The sequence below is a fragment of the Ciconia boyciana genome, chromosome 15 (assembly GCF_034638445.1).
Source record: "Ciconia boyciana chromosome 15, ASM3463844v1, whole genome shotgun sequence".
NCBI lineage: Eukaryota > Metazoa > Chordata > Aves > Ciconiiformes > Ciconiidae > Ciconia > Ciconia boyciana.
The window spans coordinates 11,061,825-11,077,871 of record NC_132948.1 but is presented as its reverse complement, the minus strand read 5'-3'; the positions used below and the strand labels follow the sequence as shown (position 1 = coordinate 11,077,871).

Genomic DNA, 16,047 nt, shown 5'->3' with positions numbered 1-16,047 from the left:
GTTTCAAAGGATATTGCCTCACAAATGAGGGCTTGTTCATGACATTTCACACTGGGCCCATTTTTGGGAGACTATAAATCAAAAGCAAACCTCTTTGTTCAAGTTATGATGCTTTATGGTCAGCAAGATCACTAAGGACTACATTAGCCTGCTTAGCCTAAACACTACTACCCCTACAGCTGTGTGACATGGCCCAGCTATAGAAGGCAGCTTAACTCACCATTCTTTGTGCAAATTCAGTTCTTTAAATGAATTTCTCTTACACCAAATGGCTTGGTGTACCTGCCACTCTTCATTTCCTACTCCGGCCACAAACTTCAATTTTCTCGCCATAGCACTTAAACAGTGCATAATTACAACTAATTATCAATCACTGAGGGATTACTAGTTGACAAATCCAATTTTCACACTGTTATCAAGCATGACTGACTGTGGACCAGAGAGGATAAAAGGCACCTGCGCTGTCTTAGAAACCTGCGGGTCTATAAGCTGGGTGGGACCAGCGTTATCACCATCACCATTATTAAACCCATCAGACTGCAGTGGCACCTGAAGGCCAATGTGTTTAGGGAGCTATTATGTAAGACGCTATAAATCTACACAAAGTGACAGTCCTCACCCCAAAGAGTTTTGCAAGCCTAAAAAAGCCAAGCCCTTTACATCTGTAAATGTATTCAATTTGGCTGCGTTTGTACCACTTTTGCATTCCATTTCTGCAAATATTCTCCCAAGCAAGCTAGCTGGCAGAGATATTCAGAAAAACAGCTCATTTCAGGCAAAAATGCCACTCAATTTTCCTCAAAGCAAATTTTAAATTTGCATGCTTTGGTGCACCTGCTGATCTCAACAAATTGGATCAATGAAGGAAAGGAGAGCACTGTGCAACCCCGGTGCCCTGGGAAAGCGGCTCAAACCCAGCCCATTAATGTTATTTGTTAGCTGCAGCAGTCCAGTTACCCAGAAATCAGGAGTCTGCTGTCGCATGGTCTGTGCACAGTACAAGCAAGACACTGTGCAAAGAGGGTATTTAAGAAAAAATAATTTAAAAAAAAAATCTGAGAGAAAAATACATGGTGCTGCTCAAACATCGTTGAATGGAGTAAAAAGCAACATTTTCATAATAAGTCACATGACGACTTTTTTTCCCAGTTGTATTTCAATAGACTTATTCACATAATTCAAGTAGACATAAATCCCAGTGTGAAAATATCTGTGCTCTTGTAGCCCAGTGGCAGCCCTTCCAGCATGACTTACAACAAAAGACCGAAAAAGTCCACTCCCGTGGTACACACAAATTGGTTTAGTATTAGAGCTCATCCAGCACCATTATTTTCTGACAGTAAATGTGTTTTTAACAGAATTGAAATTTCCGTGAAGAACATTTTTCTTGCAAATGTTTAACTTTTCTTTTGGGAAAAACCACATTTTTGTTTCACGTCTGTTTAACATTAAGATACATTTCCCTTTCCATTCTGTTCCAAAGGAAGCACGACACAATTTAGAAAATGCTGCACTAAATCTCCCTGGCTCCTAAAATAAAAAACCTGAGAATGAGCCTCACATAAAGAAAGATTGCAAGTGCCTTACTAAGGACTTTATTCATTAAAAAAGACTCAACTCTATTCTGCTTCTTGTCTATGAAAGTGAAATATGATTTTATTAAATGAAGCCCTTAATATGTTTGCTAAGACTCTGTCAGGCTGAACATTAACTACATTTCCATTGTTTTTCAAGTCCAAAATAAAGTTGCTCTGCAAAGAGACAAGTTCACTTATAGCTTCTTAACCTACAGACCAGCAGAGAAGTTTGCTTTATTAAGTGCATTTGCAATGTCCAGCACACACAAGGGGCACAGTGCATTAATAAAAAGAAAATGCGCACCTTTTAGAAATCATTTAAGGAAAAGAGGGAAAAAAAAGAAAAAGAAAAAAAACATGTTACATGCGTTTTAATTTTGGGTAGCAAGATTGCATACAGGAGCACACAGCCATTGTCTACTGCCCGCGTGCCCCCCAGGATGTGTGGAGGACACCCCAGCAGAGACCTGCTCCTTCTCAGTAAGAAATAATACCTGGGGGAGCCTTCCAGGCTGCCGGGTCTCTGACCCTTTGCAGAGGGCTTGCACCACTGGGTGAACAAGTTGCTGAATTTCCCCCACAGAGACATTTTTGAGGTGATGCGTTGCGTCCATTCAGGAGGATCACAGCCAGTGAAGTAGCTTCCCATCCCAGCTGGGGCACCTGTGCCAGCCCCAAGCCACATCCTTGCCCAAGATTATCCCCCTCCCGACCTGCTGTTGACTTTTGCCTGTGTTTTCTGCTTCAGACACAAGCCAGACACAAGTCCACTCTGCCCTCTCCTGGCCTGCATACAGATCCGAGCCTGTGTAGTCGTCCTGAATCTCCCCTGTGCGGAGGCCCGGCATGGAGGGGTACAGGTGGGCTGGGAAAAGCCCGGGCCTCTAAGGGACAGGTGGAGGGGCAGAGCCCCAGGGAAGGTGGACTGGGTGGGCATCACCGTTTGGGGGCCAGCACAGGATGCACGCACAGGATGGCACCGCCCTGCCCACCAAACTCACCACCCTTGTGTTGGGTACTCTTTTGGCCATCCCAAATACATTTGCCCTGGTAAGAGAGCTAAAAGAAAGGGCAGGAACATCCCCTCGGCCCCACAGTCCTTATTCAAAAATAACAGTTTGGGGGTAGAAGGAGTATTGCCTTCCCTCCTTTTGGAATTTCTGGTATTTGAGTGTATCACTGGAACGTGAGCAATAAAAATAGTAATTTTTAAAATGAAAGCAATGACAGACGTTTCTTGTAAAAACACCGTGAGACGTTACAGATAAAATAACGTTACATAAATAGGCTAAGCATTAGAACTATTATCATCAACAACAGCACGGGGGACACAGCGGTTTAGCAAAGGAAGTGAAAAATAGTGAATGTGATTTAAGAGGCAGAGAGAATCTGCGCTGGCAAGTTGAAATTACTGAAGCTGAAACCCAGCCAGGATCCTGGTTTACTGCCTCTGGGCTTGTGAAATGCAACCCAGAATCTTTAAATGACCAAATAATTGAGACCTGGCTTTCATGTCACCAACGAGACACCGCCATCAACACGGCCACACCTGCACAGCCGTCCAGCACTAACACGGAGAAGGATCAAGCACGAACACCAGCCTCCACGGTACTCCTGATTTCAGATGTCTACAACCAAATATTGACCTGAACCAGATCTGCTTTGCATGGTCATTTTTCTTCCCAAGGTGGTACAGCTGCAGGTTTCTTTCAACCATTCTTCAACTTCAGCACCCTGTAAGCATCTAATGTCTAGTCAAAGGACATCATTCATCCATTTCATGTTTCCCAGAATGCAAAGATATCTACTCAATTTCCTAAGAAACATTAATATTAAAAGTATGGCTTTCTCAGCCCAAATCATGCAAGCTGAACAAAGTTCTCCTGACGTTTTATGACAAGGTGATTAATAATACCAAGAAGAAGAATGAAATTATACCAGATTATAAACTATTGTAAATCTTTCAGTCATCCCAGGAATAATGAATGTAGATTTCTTAGGAGAGCAGTACAGATTTAAACAGAATAATTTTAGTTTTCTTGTCAATCAGGATGCTATTTATATAATAGCAGAAACAGACAACGAACTCACTCAATCTTAAAATGAGGATGTAGCACATTCAAGGCAAGGGTTATAGGCACTGCTTTAACATTTTTTTCTTAAAAAAAAAAAAAAAAGGAATTGAAAAACCATCCTAAGCTAGAATTCCCAGAAATTCTTGAAGAAAATGTTCCATCTTAACCATAATTTCTGATCACTGACCTTCCCCTCTCCAAGCAAGAGCCACAGCGACAGGAAGTTCAGTGTTCAAGTCACCCAGACTTAGTTGGACTTAGAAAGCCTGAGCTGACGTGACCTACTTTTTTTCAAATACTTAAGTAAAAAAGTTTAAGAGTATGGTCAAAACTGTACTGGCCTAAGCACCCACTGGACCGAAATGCCCCAAACTTCCTTGGCATGGGTTATGGAGTCAAGCAAAAAGCAAATGCAAAACTCTTCACAAGCTGTTCTAGAAATGCTGTTAAGTCTTCAACCCCAACCCAAGACAAGGGTTATGGCCTTGTTCTGCTTCTGGCTGCACAGGGGAACTCTGCGCTCTCTGACCCCTTCAGGCAGGCTGTCCTAGATGTTACCTCAATGTAATAATTAATAAATAATAATACTGAATTTGAGCTCGTGCAACTCATACAGGCTAAATGTTCCAAAGAAAAATGAATAATGCATGCAGAAGAGATTCATTTGGGGAAAAAAAAACTAACTTCAGTTTGAAATAAAGCCCTGGTTGCCTTGGCAAAGAGGATTTAATTGCTGTAATCACAACATCTCACATAAGGTCACTGTTTGAGGGAGTCCACAGTACTGCTATTCATTCTGTATCTGCTCCATAGCAAATAAAGGACTACTGGTCCCAAGAGCATCAGTGAAATACTTCTGAAAAGGTTTAAATTATTTTTAAAGGGTTATTAGCTTTGGCAAATGAGTCAAAAGTCATCCTAGCTGAAGAGCATAGGTACTTATGCCACATTATGGAGATAACAGCAGGAAACGCCATAATTAAGACTGTACTACTAGTGTTGCTGTGTGTCATTAAAAACAGTACCCAAAACATGACCGTTCCCTATCCATCTCCGTCCTATCCACCCACCCACCAAGGGTTACTACTGCCCCTAACAAATTTCCCAGTAATTATCAGAAATACGAAGCCAGAACACTGGCACACACACGTGCCTTGCACACAACCAAATTCAAATAGTTTTACTGGCACAAATCCTAAGCAACTCTACGGAAGTCAATTAAATCACCCCTCTTTTCTGTGTAAGAGAGAGAAGACTCTGGCCAGGCAAATTAAATTAGAGATGGGCCAGAGCCAAGCTCCTAGATCCAAAACAACCCAAAACTCACAATGCATTTGGATCCCGGTCCAGATTCTCACAGTCTGCTACCGCTTCTCCCTCACCCTCTGCCACCTCCCAGGAGGGGACAAACTTTTCAGACTGTCCCCAAGCATCACTTGGTGCATTTTATCACCATCTTCCATCAGGGATCTGCATCAAAGCGCTCATACGTGTGCTTCCTGTGGCCGCTTGGCACATTTCTTGCCCAGACCCTCATTAACTTGAGTAGATGCTTAGAAAGCCCATGAACAAGGCACTGCCTATCCCCCACTTCTGCTTCTCTTCCTTTCCCACTTGCTGTCTTCTAGGACCAGCGCAATTAGAGATGAGGATTCAGTGAAAATGCATTTGAGGACTCCTTCATTAATACCACAAAAGCTTGGGCCACACAGCGAGAAAAAAGCAACCGAGAAAGTTCACTTAGCAGGAAAATTTTTAAAAGGATGTAGTGGGGAGGGGAAGGTATATTTTGGTCTTAGTGAGCAACTTAAACAAAAGCACAGCAGGAGCAGAGGGAAACCTGCTGGAGCCACGCCTGATGGCTCAGAGTGATAAGGGTGACAAATTTGTCCCACAAACATGGGGCTGCTGGAATACGTCCCTCCCAACGGCACCCTCCTCGTTGGGATACCCCTGGAAATACTGCTGCTCTGACCAATTCCTCCTCTGCTGGGAATATCCACAGCATCTCCACAGGGATCCTAAGGAGAATATATTTTAGAGATGTTTTCGTCTTATGTATTTGTACGTAACTCTCAACACAGGATGAAGCACTGCTCCATACAGGGCACTGACACCCAGCACTGCTCAGGGCAGGGTGGCAGATGGAAAGCTGGGGGGAGATGAGAGATGAACCCTGCCACGCAGGAGCAGCTCCCCGGGCTCTGGGAAGCTCAAGAAGAGCTGCCACTGCCATACCCCCATGAAAAGCAACACTGGCCCCACTGTGTGAGGGCCTTCTGCCGGCACGAGGCATCACCTTCCTCACGCTGCCCTGCTCCCCACTGCCCACACAGCGTTGGAGGGCTTGAGGTCTAACGGTGCAAGAAGTGAAATAGCTTTAACTGTAAGCACCATTTGCTGAGCCTCAGGATGGCAGACTCATTTGTCACTGTTTTCTTCTCCTGCAGCTCTTTTGATTCATCTGGGATCCAATAACTTTGTTAATATGATTTCTTTCATGCCCTGGCCAAGTACAGCATCCAAGGCACACATGGCAGCTATATGAAGCATTAAATACCTCACACAGAGCACAGGTCCCTGCTCTGATTTGTCCAAAACCATTTCTTACAAGTCCTTTTTTGACATAAAGGGAGGGGGGGGGGGGGCGGGCAGGAGGAGCACCCAAAACAAGAAGATACATTGACAATTTTCTTGCAATATTCTGTCTCCTGCTCTTTGTGAAAGTCCTCCCTCCACAAAGCTGTCAGCTAACCATCACACTGGCCTTCTTGCATCAGACCATGCAAAAGCTTACGGGTAAACACAAGGACGAAAGCAACTCTCTGTTGCATCAGTGGGAATATGAAGAAATTGAAATCAATGTGCTCACTCAAAGCAATACTTCATCAGCTTCATGGGATAGTAATATGGCTTTTACCAGGATAAAATGACAGCAACACATGGCCCAAAACATTTATCTCGGGAAGAAAGTAAATTTCAAAGTAGACACATTTTTGTGCTTTTCTTTTAATACTATGCATTACACACTAGAAGTAACTGCATCAACGACCAAATCACTGTTGTGTCTGACTTGTTTAAACAAGACCGTGATTTACTGCACTGCCAGCTAATGAAGAGCCGTACAAGAAGCTGATCAATGCCATCATTGTCTGGCAGCACAAAGCAGGGACCACTCAGCATATTGTCCAAAACAAAGACACCCCCCCCAAGCTCCCTGCCAGGGACTCACTCACTAGGAAACACAGTTTGCAAAAAGCCACAGCGTGTCCCTAAACTTGAAATGATCACTCAAAGACAGGAACTGTTTCTGACCTGTATTCCCAGCCTGAGTACGAGGTGGAAAAAAAAGAAAAAAGGATTAAGAAAATGTTTATCTTGCAGGTGTCTTCCTTAAATTACCCTTTGTGATACTGTATATTTAAGCAGTTTTGTCACCTGAAGGCAGCTTTGTGTTCATTAACAGAGGTAACTGAACTCAGAGCCAGGTGCTCACAGGCAAAACTCAGCTCCTAATTCCATCTTCGGTGGCTTTCCCTTCCCATTTCATATCTGCACCAATGTTAATCACAGCAGGGGTAAATCACTTGTCTCTTCCTGCAAGACAATAACTACAGACAGGATAGCCCCCAGCAAAAGAAAGATTTGGAGAAGAGCAGTGGCAATGCTCCGTGCAGACTACAGAGGCTGAACGTTCAGCAGCCCCTTAGACACAGCTCCTCATCCAAGAGCGATCACTACCAGCACGCCTTCACATTGCATACAGGGAGTCTGAGCAGATGCAACAAACCAAGGGCGTCCTTTTAGCGGTGGTCTCCTCCAAAATCCACTTGCCTCCTTCCCAGCCACGCTCCGCATCGCAAGCATTTTAACCACAGTTCATACCTTGCTCTCAATGCAACCATGCCACATCTGCTGACAGTGCTCTGCAGATCCGCACCTGGCCCTGAAGCAAGCATTGAGTTGTGCAGGAGCTGCCTGGAGTTAATTAGCAGGAGCTGTCATGTCGAAGCTTTCGGAGATGGGGATCAGCCTAGGAACAAGCTTGTAGAACCCGAACCATTTAAAAATGTAAAATCTCTTTCCATTACCGTCAACAAGGCTGAGTTTGTGTCAAGTCACATGGCGTATTGGCACTTTCCGAATCCACGGGAAACGCTTTTCACATCATCTCCGTTTTCAGAGTATAGCAGTGTCTGCTAACATGCTGGCAGACAAGAGGTTGTCGGGACTCCTATTGTAAACCTTATTTGTCACACACGTGCAAAACAATCTGATGTGTCAAACAAGATGCACTACCACCAGTTACACACAGCACTGCTTACCCACTTGTAGTTCAGTAGTTCAGTACTGCAGAGACGAGAAGCCTGCTCACACACCAACTGACTTAAAATCAACATAACTAACTCTTTTTTCTACTTTATGGTTCTGAATATGAGATACAGCAAATTAATTTACATAACATTGCTACATCCTTAGCGCTCATAGATGCAGATGGGCAGATGAATGAGATAGCTGTGCTGCTGGCAGGACTCGAATAGAAGAAAAAGTAGGGTTTCAAGGCAAACCAAACACTTTTTCCAATGGAAAGAGGGTCCTTGTTTCATTCCAGCTGTACTCAGTGTTCCCCCACCATACACGTGAAATATTCCCAAACTGTCAAAAATAACTAGCAGTCAAACTATTCACGTTCATAGTGAAAAACACTACTGAAATACACACGCAGGCTAAATATTTTTAATTAATCTAATTCTGCATTTTGGTCAACCCCTCCCCTCCAATTCTTACGAACACTTCCCTGCTCCCGTGGGAGAAGGAAGCATCCCTAAGCCAGGGCTGTGGAGGGCGAGGGGAGCGGCAGACAGCGGGGACACTTGCCACAGTCTCCCAAACTCAGCACCACAGCCTCCCGTCACTGTCTCATCCTCCTTTACCTTAACAGCACCTTAATAACACCGCAGTAACAAGCAGCTGTGTTTCTGGACAAAGCAGCACATTCAAGACCCCTTTTGCAGGACAACAGAAGTCGCCTCAGAAAACGTCTCAATAAGAAAGAGTGTTTTATCACTACGACTCTGCGATCCCGTCTGGAAGTGCTTCAAAGCCAATATCCAACAACTAGCAAGACCTTCTCGCTGTCGCGTGGGGCTGCTGCTCTGCCCGTTTTATTCCTGTGAAGAGTGATCGCGGACGGCTGATTATTGTAGCAGATAGTTGACCTTTATCTAAAATTCCATTAAAAAGCTTTATTGACTGTAGTCTTGTGGGGTCTTTCAGGATTCACTGGGTCATTTATTCACTGTCGGATATCCATCGGTTTTTAAGCTTTTAGGACTGCTCGAGCTCTAGGAAGGAGCTTTTTTTTTTGTCATTTTTAACTGGTTTTAAGACTGTATGAGGGGGTCGTTTCTTTTCTTCTCCCTCTCCAGTGTGCCTAGGGCAGAGAAGGTTATCTTAAAGCACGTAAAAAGGAGAGAAAGCCTGGCAGTGTGGTAAGACTACTTCCAGGGCAGGTTGGCTCGTGCACCCGGGTGCAGCACAGCCATGCACTGCCTGCAGGTACCCAGGGAAGATGCCTTTTTCACTTCAGTCCACACAGATTCAGGTCTAACTACTTCATACAACATCCTTCTGAAATTTATAACTCCATACCATAATGCCAGGCTTTCATCAGCTGAAGCCACTTTTCCTAGGCCACGTGCCTGTCTCAAACAGAAATAAGAAAAATGAAAGAATGGTTCAACCCTTTCTGAAAGAGAATCTACAGAAATGGTTTATCCAAGCTAAAAAAAATTCTGGTGACAGCTCCCTCAGGCTTTGCAAGGGTCCTGAAAGGATGTTACTCCCTCTCCCGTTCAGTGATAAAAGAAAAGAAAACAGTGGGAGTAAGGCAATGTATGCATCAAATGAAGCAGGAGATCTGGAAAAAAATAGTGTGAATTTATCTTTGAGGAATATGTTATAATGCGTAGATACATGGGGACTGAATTAAGGTTGCACAGACATCTCTGGCATTTCCAGACTTTGCAGTGCTTTATATTTTTTATTAATATTACATATTACTATTTCATATTTTACATTTAGTTCAATGTACATTCAGAGAAAAGAAAGAAATAACAAATTTAAACATTCATTCTGGGTTTATTAAAATCTTAGGGTAAAAAACAAATATTCCCAAGTCACCAGTAATGCTTTAATTCTGTAATTATTTCTAAATCTGAATTAGCATTTCTGATTAATTTCAGAAGTATATTTTCCCCTTTCTCAACACTTTCACTTCTGCTGAATTTTCATCCTAAAATGATCTTTCAGTTAATCATTTATTTCTCTCACCAGTAATAATCCTGCCCTGCTTCCCCATTCATACCAGCTTGGTTACAAGCGATGAAGGCCACGCAGAGCCTCCTCCTCATACACAGCCAGGCTGCATTCCCCACAGTCTGTATGCTCTCATTTTCTATGCATTTCCAGATCTAAAACCTTCTGTTTTCTTTCCCTTGTTTGCTCTTGGCAGCTATTGGCAGGAGACATCCTCTTAATGATCTTTTTCTGGCCTTCTAGACGACTGCTCACACTTCTACAGATCTTTCATTATTAACGCAGAAGCCTTGTAAGTCAGTTTTAATGGCCTGTGCAATTTTTATTCCTTAGCAGGAGACATAACCTCCTCCATATGGATATATGTTTATTAATATAAATCCTTAATATCATTTTTCCTAGTGAGAATAATCAGTAAAAGCCAACTGGCGTGTATTACACCTTGTACTGGTTCATCCAAAAATCAAAAAGTAATCTTTGCCCTGCAATATGTGGAGCATGGCAGAGAGAAGCGGATAATCTTTTTCCCTGAGGTTGCCTAGGCACCGAATGACAGTGAGGTTTCTTTGCACGGTCCCGCCATTCCCCTCCAGACAGAGGACCGCATCCCGACCACAGCCGCTTTCATTTCTCTAGCGTGGGATTCATTACCTGGTTTCAGCCCCTTACTATTATTCCTGGAATATCTCCAATCTCAGCTTCTATTCTGATCGGGCATAAAAGAAGGATGGGTCGTTCGTGTTAGGGACATGTAAAGAATGCCGACAAACCCACTTTTTGTCTGTGACTCGACAAATTGCTATTAGGGCTCAGCCTTCATTACCAGCACATCCTCACTGACGGTTTAAATGCGGAGACTTGGAAAACAGGACAAAACTCTGCCGTTCATTTATAAAGAGAGTGTCCTCATTTCTTTCCTATAACCAAGGGGCGATTACCCATTTATTCCATTAAACATTTTCCTGCTGTACAAAATGACGCCCATTTTTCTTTTAAATACACCCTTTGAGTCTCAAGATGGAGTTAAATAATAACATACACCACAAAAGAAATGCAAGCCATTCCCAGTGCTCTTGGATGAGATTTCCGTCCTTCCAATTAAGCAAGAATTGTTTTCTCTTGTCTCTTTTACAACTCCTCCATGTATATCAGGAGACTTCTTCTGCTTAGTAAATAGCACAAAAGTTGATGTTACCCCTTCTTTAGTCATGATTTCCATCTTTCCTCGTTTACTATGTTTCATCTAAGTTTGTCAGTAAAGAAGGTAACAGAGATACTCCCATGCATCAAAAGACAAAAAGTACCTGAAAATTTGTGACACTGATGCATGTATTAGTCCTGCTGGAATCTCAAAGCTGTGCTTCATTTTTCCCTTTTTTTAAACTAGGTAGCCCATAAAAAAGTTTAATCATGGCAACATAGCCCATTTCACCTATCTTTATGGTTAAACTATGTCTAGTGGCAACCCACCTAAGATAATGGGCAAAATTTATGTTCACAGATGGTAAATTTTACGGTACAGACCAGACCGGCAAGGCCACAAATTAATCTCCAATGTCATAAGAATTTCATTGCACGCATGTATAGATCATCTGTCAACAAAGTGAGCAATATGACTGTCAGGCACAGGAAAAGCATTAAATGGACACTTAGCCTCCAAATTCTGCCCCTTGACATATCTGAGTCCTTCAATTACACCAAGCCACACTGGCTGGATTGCAGTATGAAAAGAAACAAATTCCACCGACCACGGCACAATTAGAGCTCCAACTCAATCTCAAATTCTAGTTATTGAATGAAAACAAACAACCAAGACTTAGCTTAAGCAGAGCAAAACCAGTTTGGACTGATGAAAGGGACTGGAATTGATAGCTGGAGCTTCACATATAACCTGCAGCATTGCCCTGTAAGTGACATTACTGGAAGGACGGGGGTTTAACAAGTGAGTATCTTTCAACACAGCACATTGCTGAATCAAGAAACTGTTTCCAATTGCTTTTCAGTTTCCAAGCTTGGTTAAGAATCCCAAATTTTACCAAAACGAGGAAAAATCTGCTCTCATATGAGAACTGAAATCAGTTTTGCTACAACAAAGTCCAACATAAAATAAAATAGTACACAACACAGCATGAAATAGTAGAGAGGTGCATAAAATTGAGCATATCTGTTCTTTTGCATGCTGTCAGAGCTCGAGGTCGGCATCAAACGCTGTGTTGAGAATAACTTGATTTTGATCTATCATGTCATATGAGCCAGACTGCAATTCACCCTGCTACACTTATAACAGATATGATTAAAAACAATCAGTTATATTAGGCAAAAATGTATTTTCCAAGGCAAACATTCACTTCAATATATTTTTCTCTGGCTATAACACACAGAAATTCTATGTATATAAAAACCTTCTGGGTTTTTATGGACATTAGCATTGAGCTCAAAAATAGGGAAAGCCTGTGAGGGAAACTGCATAAATTAGATGCAGGCGCTATAGTGCTTGTATTTCCTTCGGCATAATTCCCTGCCTACTGTGTAAACTTCAGCTGAATAATCTCTCCATGGGCCCCATGTATGTCATTCGAAATAATCATAGAACAGTTGCTGATGCTCTCTCCATCCTGGAGGACGGGTGAACCATCAGCAGAATTGCATTTTGCCTCTTACTTTCAGCATTCAACTGAAGGTTAAATAAAAATACTTGCAGTTTCTCTGATGAAAAGTGCAATGCAAGCAAAGCTGAATAAAAGAACAGACAGGCTAGACTACATAGAGCCGATAGTGAATTTTCCTAAGAAATATTTCTGGGCACGTAAAACATGCTGATTTATTGTAACAGAAACATCTCCTGGAGATGAACCGATTCCACACACTTTTCAAAGAAGGAAATCCCCATGGAAACCTGACTGCCTTCCCAGCAGCTCGGGAGCACCGAGATGCATGCTCCGCGTGCCGGGAGAGCACCGCGAAGTGACTCCCGCCTGCTGGCTGGAGACAGGCAAGTCAGGGGGCCTTGCAGGAGAAGATGAGGGTCTTGGTGGTAGCCAGGCTCTTGTGGTTCATCCTGGGGCTCCCCAGTTTGGAGGCTCTCGAATCCCTTGGTTTCTGCTTCCTTGAAACCCCAGGTTAGTTACTGTGCTCAGCACTTCTAGAAACTATTTTGCTTTTGAAAGACAGCATTTCAAAACTATCTCTGCAAGAAGTTTTTGGTGCTTTCCTGGCCAGCAGAAATATCAAAACTCTACCCTCGCACCATGTGTTACAAGGTAAATGTTATTTTAGAAATTCCAATGGAAAGAAAACATCCTCATCTTAGGTTGTCTCTAATACCTAGGGAATTTTATCTGTGGTGTGGCAAAGAGAACAAAAAACTGAGAATTAAGAGTTGATGTTACATCCTTGTAGAGCCTTAGGCAAATTCCATAATCTCTCTGCTATAGCACTGAGGATCAATACACAACTGCCGGAACCTGACTGCTCCATGAGGTTGGTCCATCTACTGACAGTGGATGCTGGCCAAAACCATATTTAACAAAGAAAAAACAGTAAAGCCAGGTAAAGGCAAGAATAAGTTGGGTTTATAGGAAGACCCTTCCTGACCCAAACCTTTTAGAGTCTGGTTAAAGTAAACCCTATGATACTTCTGACATGTTTCCCCCCGACTCTGAGTAGATGGAACTGCTTGGGATATTGTGGACCATTCCTTTCCCTCTGCCTGCGCACTGTGCTATGAACCACTTGTCCTGATTCAGGCAGCAATCTGTAAGTTTATTAATATGCATGTGCTATTTCACAAACGTTGAATGATTTGAAAGTGCTGCATAAGGTTTGCTGTCTGTTCTCTCAACATCTGTCCCCAAAGTGCACTTCTGTCATGTTCTGCTCCCATCGTTCTCACATCAAAAAGTTAAAAGTAAGGCATGAATCTGTTTTGAGGTTTGCTAGCGAGGGCTGCAACTCCTTTCCCAAGTGTCTCACATTCTCACAGCGTATGACACTTTCCAATTACCTTTTGGCCCTTTTATTCCCCCAGTCTAGCTCACATTTCTCTCTGAATTTGGTCTCTACACAGCTCTGAACCCACAGTCTGACAGCTACGGACATAACAAATATGCAGCACTAACCCTCAGGGTGGTTAGAAATGCCTGAATTCTCCTATTACAGGCAGATTCACAAGTAAAGGTCACCAGAAAGTCTCAAAACTTAAAACAAAAATGGGCCACGCAACAAGCAGTCAAAAGCTTGAGGAAGCAGGATGAGCTGTTTTACAGAAAAACCAAAGACGACTTGCAAAGTTTGGATCCAAATCCTGGCTCTGCCAAAAACTTCCTACACAAGCTGAGGCACGTTTCATTTTCTCGCCTCTCAGCTCCCCTCTCTACAATGCAACAAAATAGTGCCTCACCACATATGACCTGTGCAAGATGTATCCCATGTACTTTGGAAAGATGGTAAGAAACCTGATAAAAAGAGAGGAAGCTTCACCAAAGAAACGGAAAACCCTCCTGCAAACTGTCTAGCAAAATGGATCGCAGCAGTTACCCTCAGTGACTTACAGAGGCATAATTTAAGAGGCATAATTATGACTAGAAGCAAATAGAATTAAAACAAAAAATAATCATACAAACATTTATAGCTCATAATTTAAAATTGATTTGCATGTTCCAAAAAGTGTCATCCACACAGATAATTCAAGACTATTTATAGTTTTTCCCAGGTGGAGAGGAAATGCTTACATTCTCTCAGGAAAACACTGAATGTAACCAAAGAAATTATACCGGACATTGATTTGTCCCTATGTGCAGACTGTTTAGCATACAGCATTTTAAAAATTCTCTTACCGTAACACAAACTGGTCTGCTAGAGAGTCATCAGCCAGGGAAACATGAAAGGTCACAACGTCACCTTCTCTGACCGGGTTGAGTGGTAAACGAATAACGACATTTTCATCTAGCCTCAGTGAAGACTGTTTTAATTTGTCTTGATTTGGGTAAACAATGATGCTACCAATCCTCTCCATAGCTGACAAAGCCTTGTGTTCATTATCTTGACCAGCATGGATATTGTTTTCCCATTTTGCATCATCTGGAGAACATTCCCCATCTGCTGTATAAATCTTATAGAAGAGCTCCACAGTAATCCCTTCCAGGGAGGCTGTTTCCTCTGAAACCAGGGGTGGAGGGGAGCTGAACCAGCTAGGAGATAATTCCAGCTCCGCAACACATAACCCTAGATGACCTGTCAATCTACAGCTGGCCACAACTTCTCTAGACTCCAGGAAAGCAAACATCTTCACGCAAGGCAACCTCTCCGCAGAATTATAGTCATCCCAGTCCTTCCCCGCAATATAGAACAAGGTTTGTATTTTAGGTTTGTTGGAATAGATCGAGCTGTTGATTATGTGAGATTTTAATTTCCAATTAAAAGTGAATTTATTTGTGAAACCAAAAGATGCAGAAGTCAGCATGAGGTCCAAGGGAATGGCCTGTTCAACAGAAAAGGGTCCATACGTGGCATTTAGGACAGGTGGTAGTTTGGCTTTGTATATAAAGAACGAATCCACCCTAGACTGCAAACTGGAGTTCCTCATGATATCCTGGTTGGCTTCTTTGAGGAAGAAGAAAACATCAGCATTGCAGATGTGATAGCTCGCAGGGAGGTACGTTGGCAGGTTTGAAAATCTCTGTATGCTGTCCATGATCCCTCCTCGGCTCTCCACCACTGCAGGCCAAAGATAAAAGGAAACAGAAAGACAACTCTAATGTTTGCTTATCATGCCCCTCAGTTTTTCTCAAAAGCAATGTATTACCAGAGATCCATACTGTTAGCCACAATTATGAAACAACCTGACACAGGTACCATGGAATAACACTGTTGGCTCAAAGCTCATACATGGAAAACATCCCATTGCATCAGCTGTACAGCTCCCTTTCCACCTTCCCCAATCTGATATCCACTTGAAAGCCATTAATCAAGTACTGGATAAAACAAGGAGGAGATTCATTGGCCAAATCCCAATCTAAGTTCCAAAACTTCTTACTGGTTGGTTTTTGTTCTTTTATTGCGAGATCAAACTTACGACT

The 16,047-nt window shown here is 42.7% G+C and overlaps 1 protein-coding gene across 1 annotated transcript in view; it reads right to left on the bottom strand.

The window, feature by feature from the left end:
- Positions 1 to 16,047, bottom strand: part of TMEM132B (transmembrane protein 132B) — a 259,133-nt gene that overhangs the window by 172,201 nt on the left and 70,885 nt on the right. Inside the window, exon 2 of the mRNA XM_072879941.1 lies at positions 14,806 to 15,685. Within this exon, the coding sequence (XP_072736042.1) occupies positions 14,806 to 15,685 (880 nt within the window). The remainder of the gene's footprint in view (positions 1 to 14,805; positions 15,686 to 16,047) is intronic.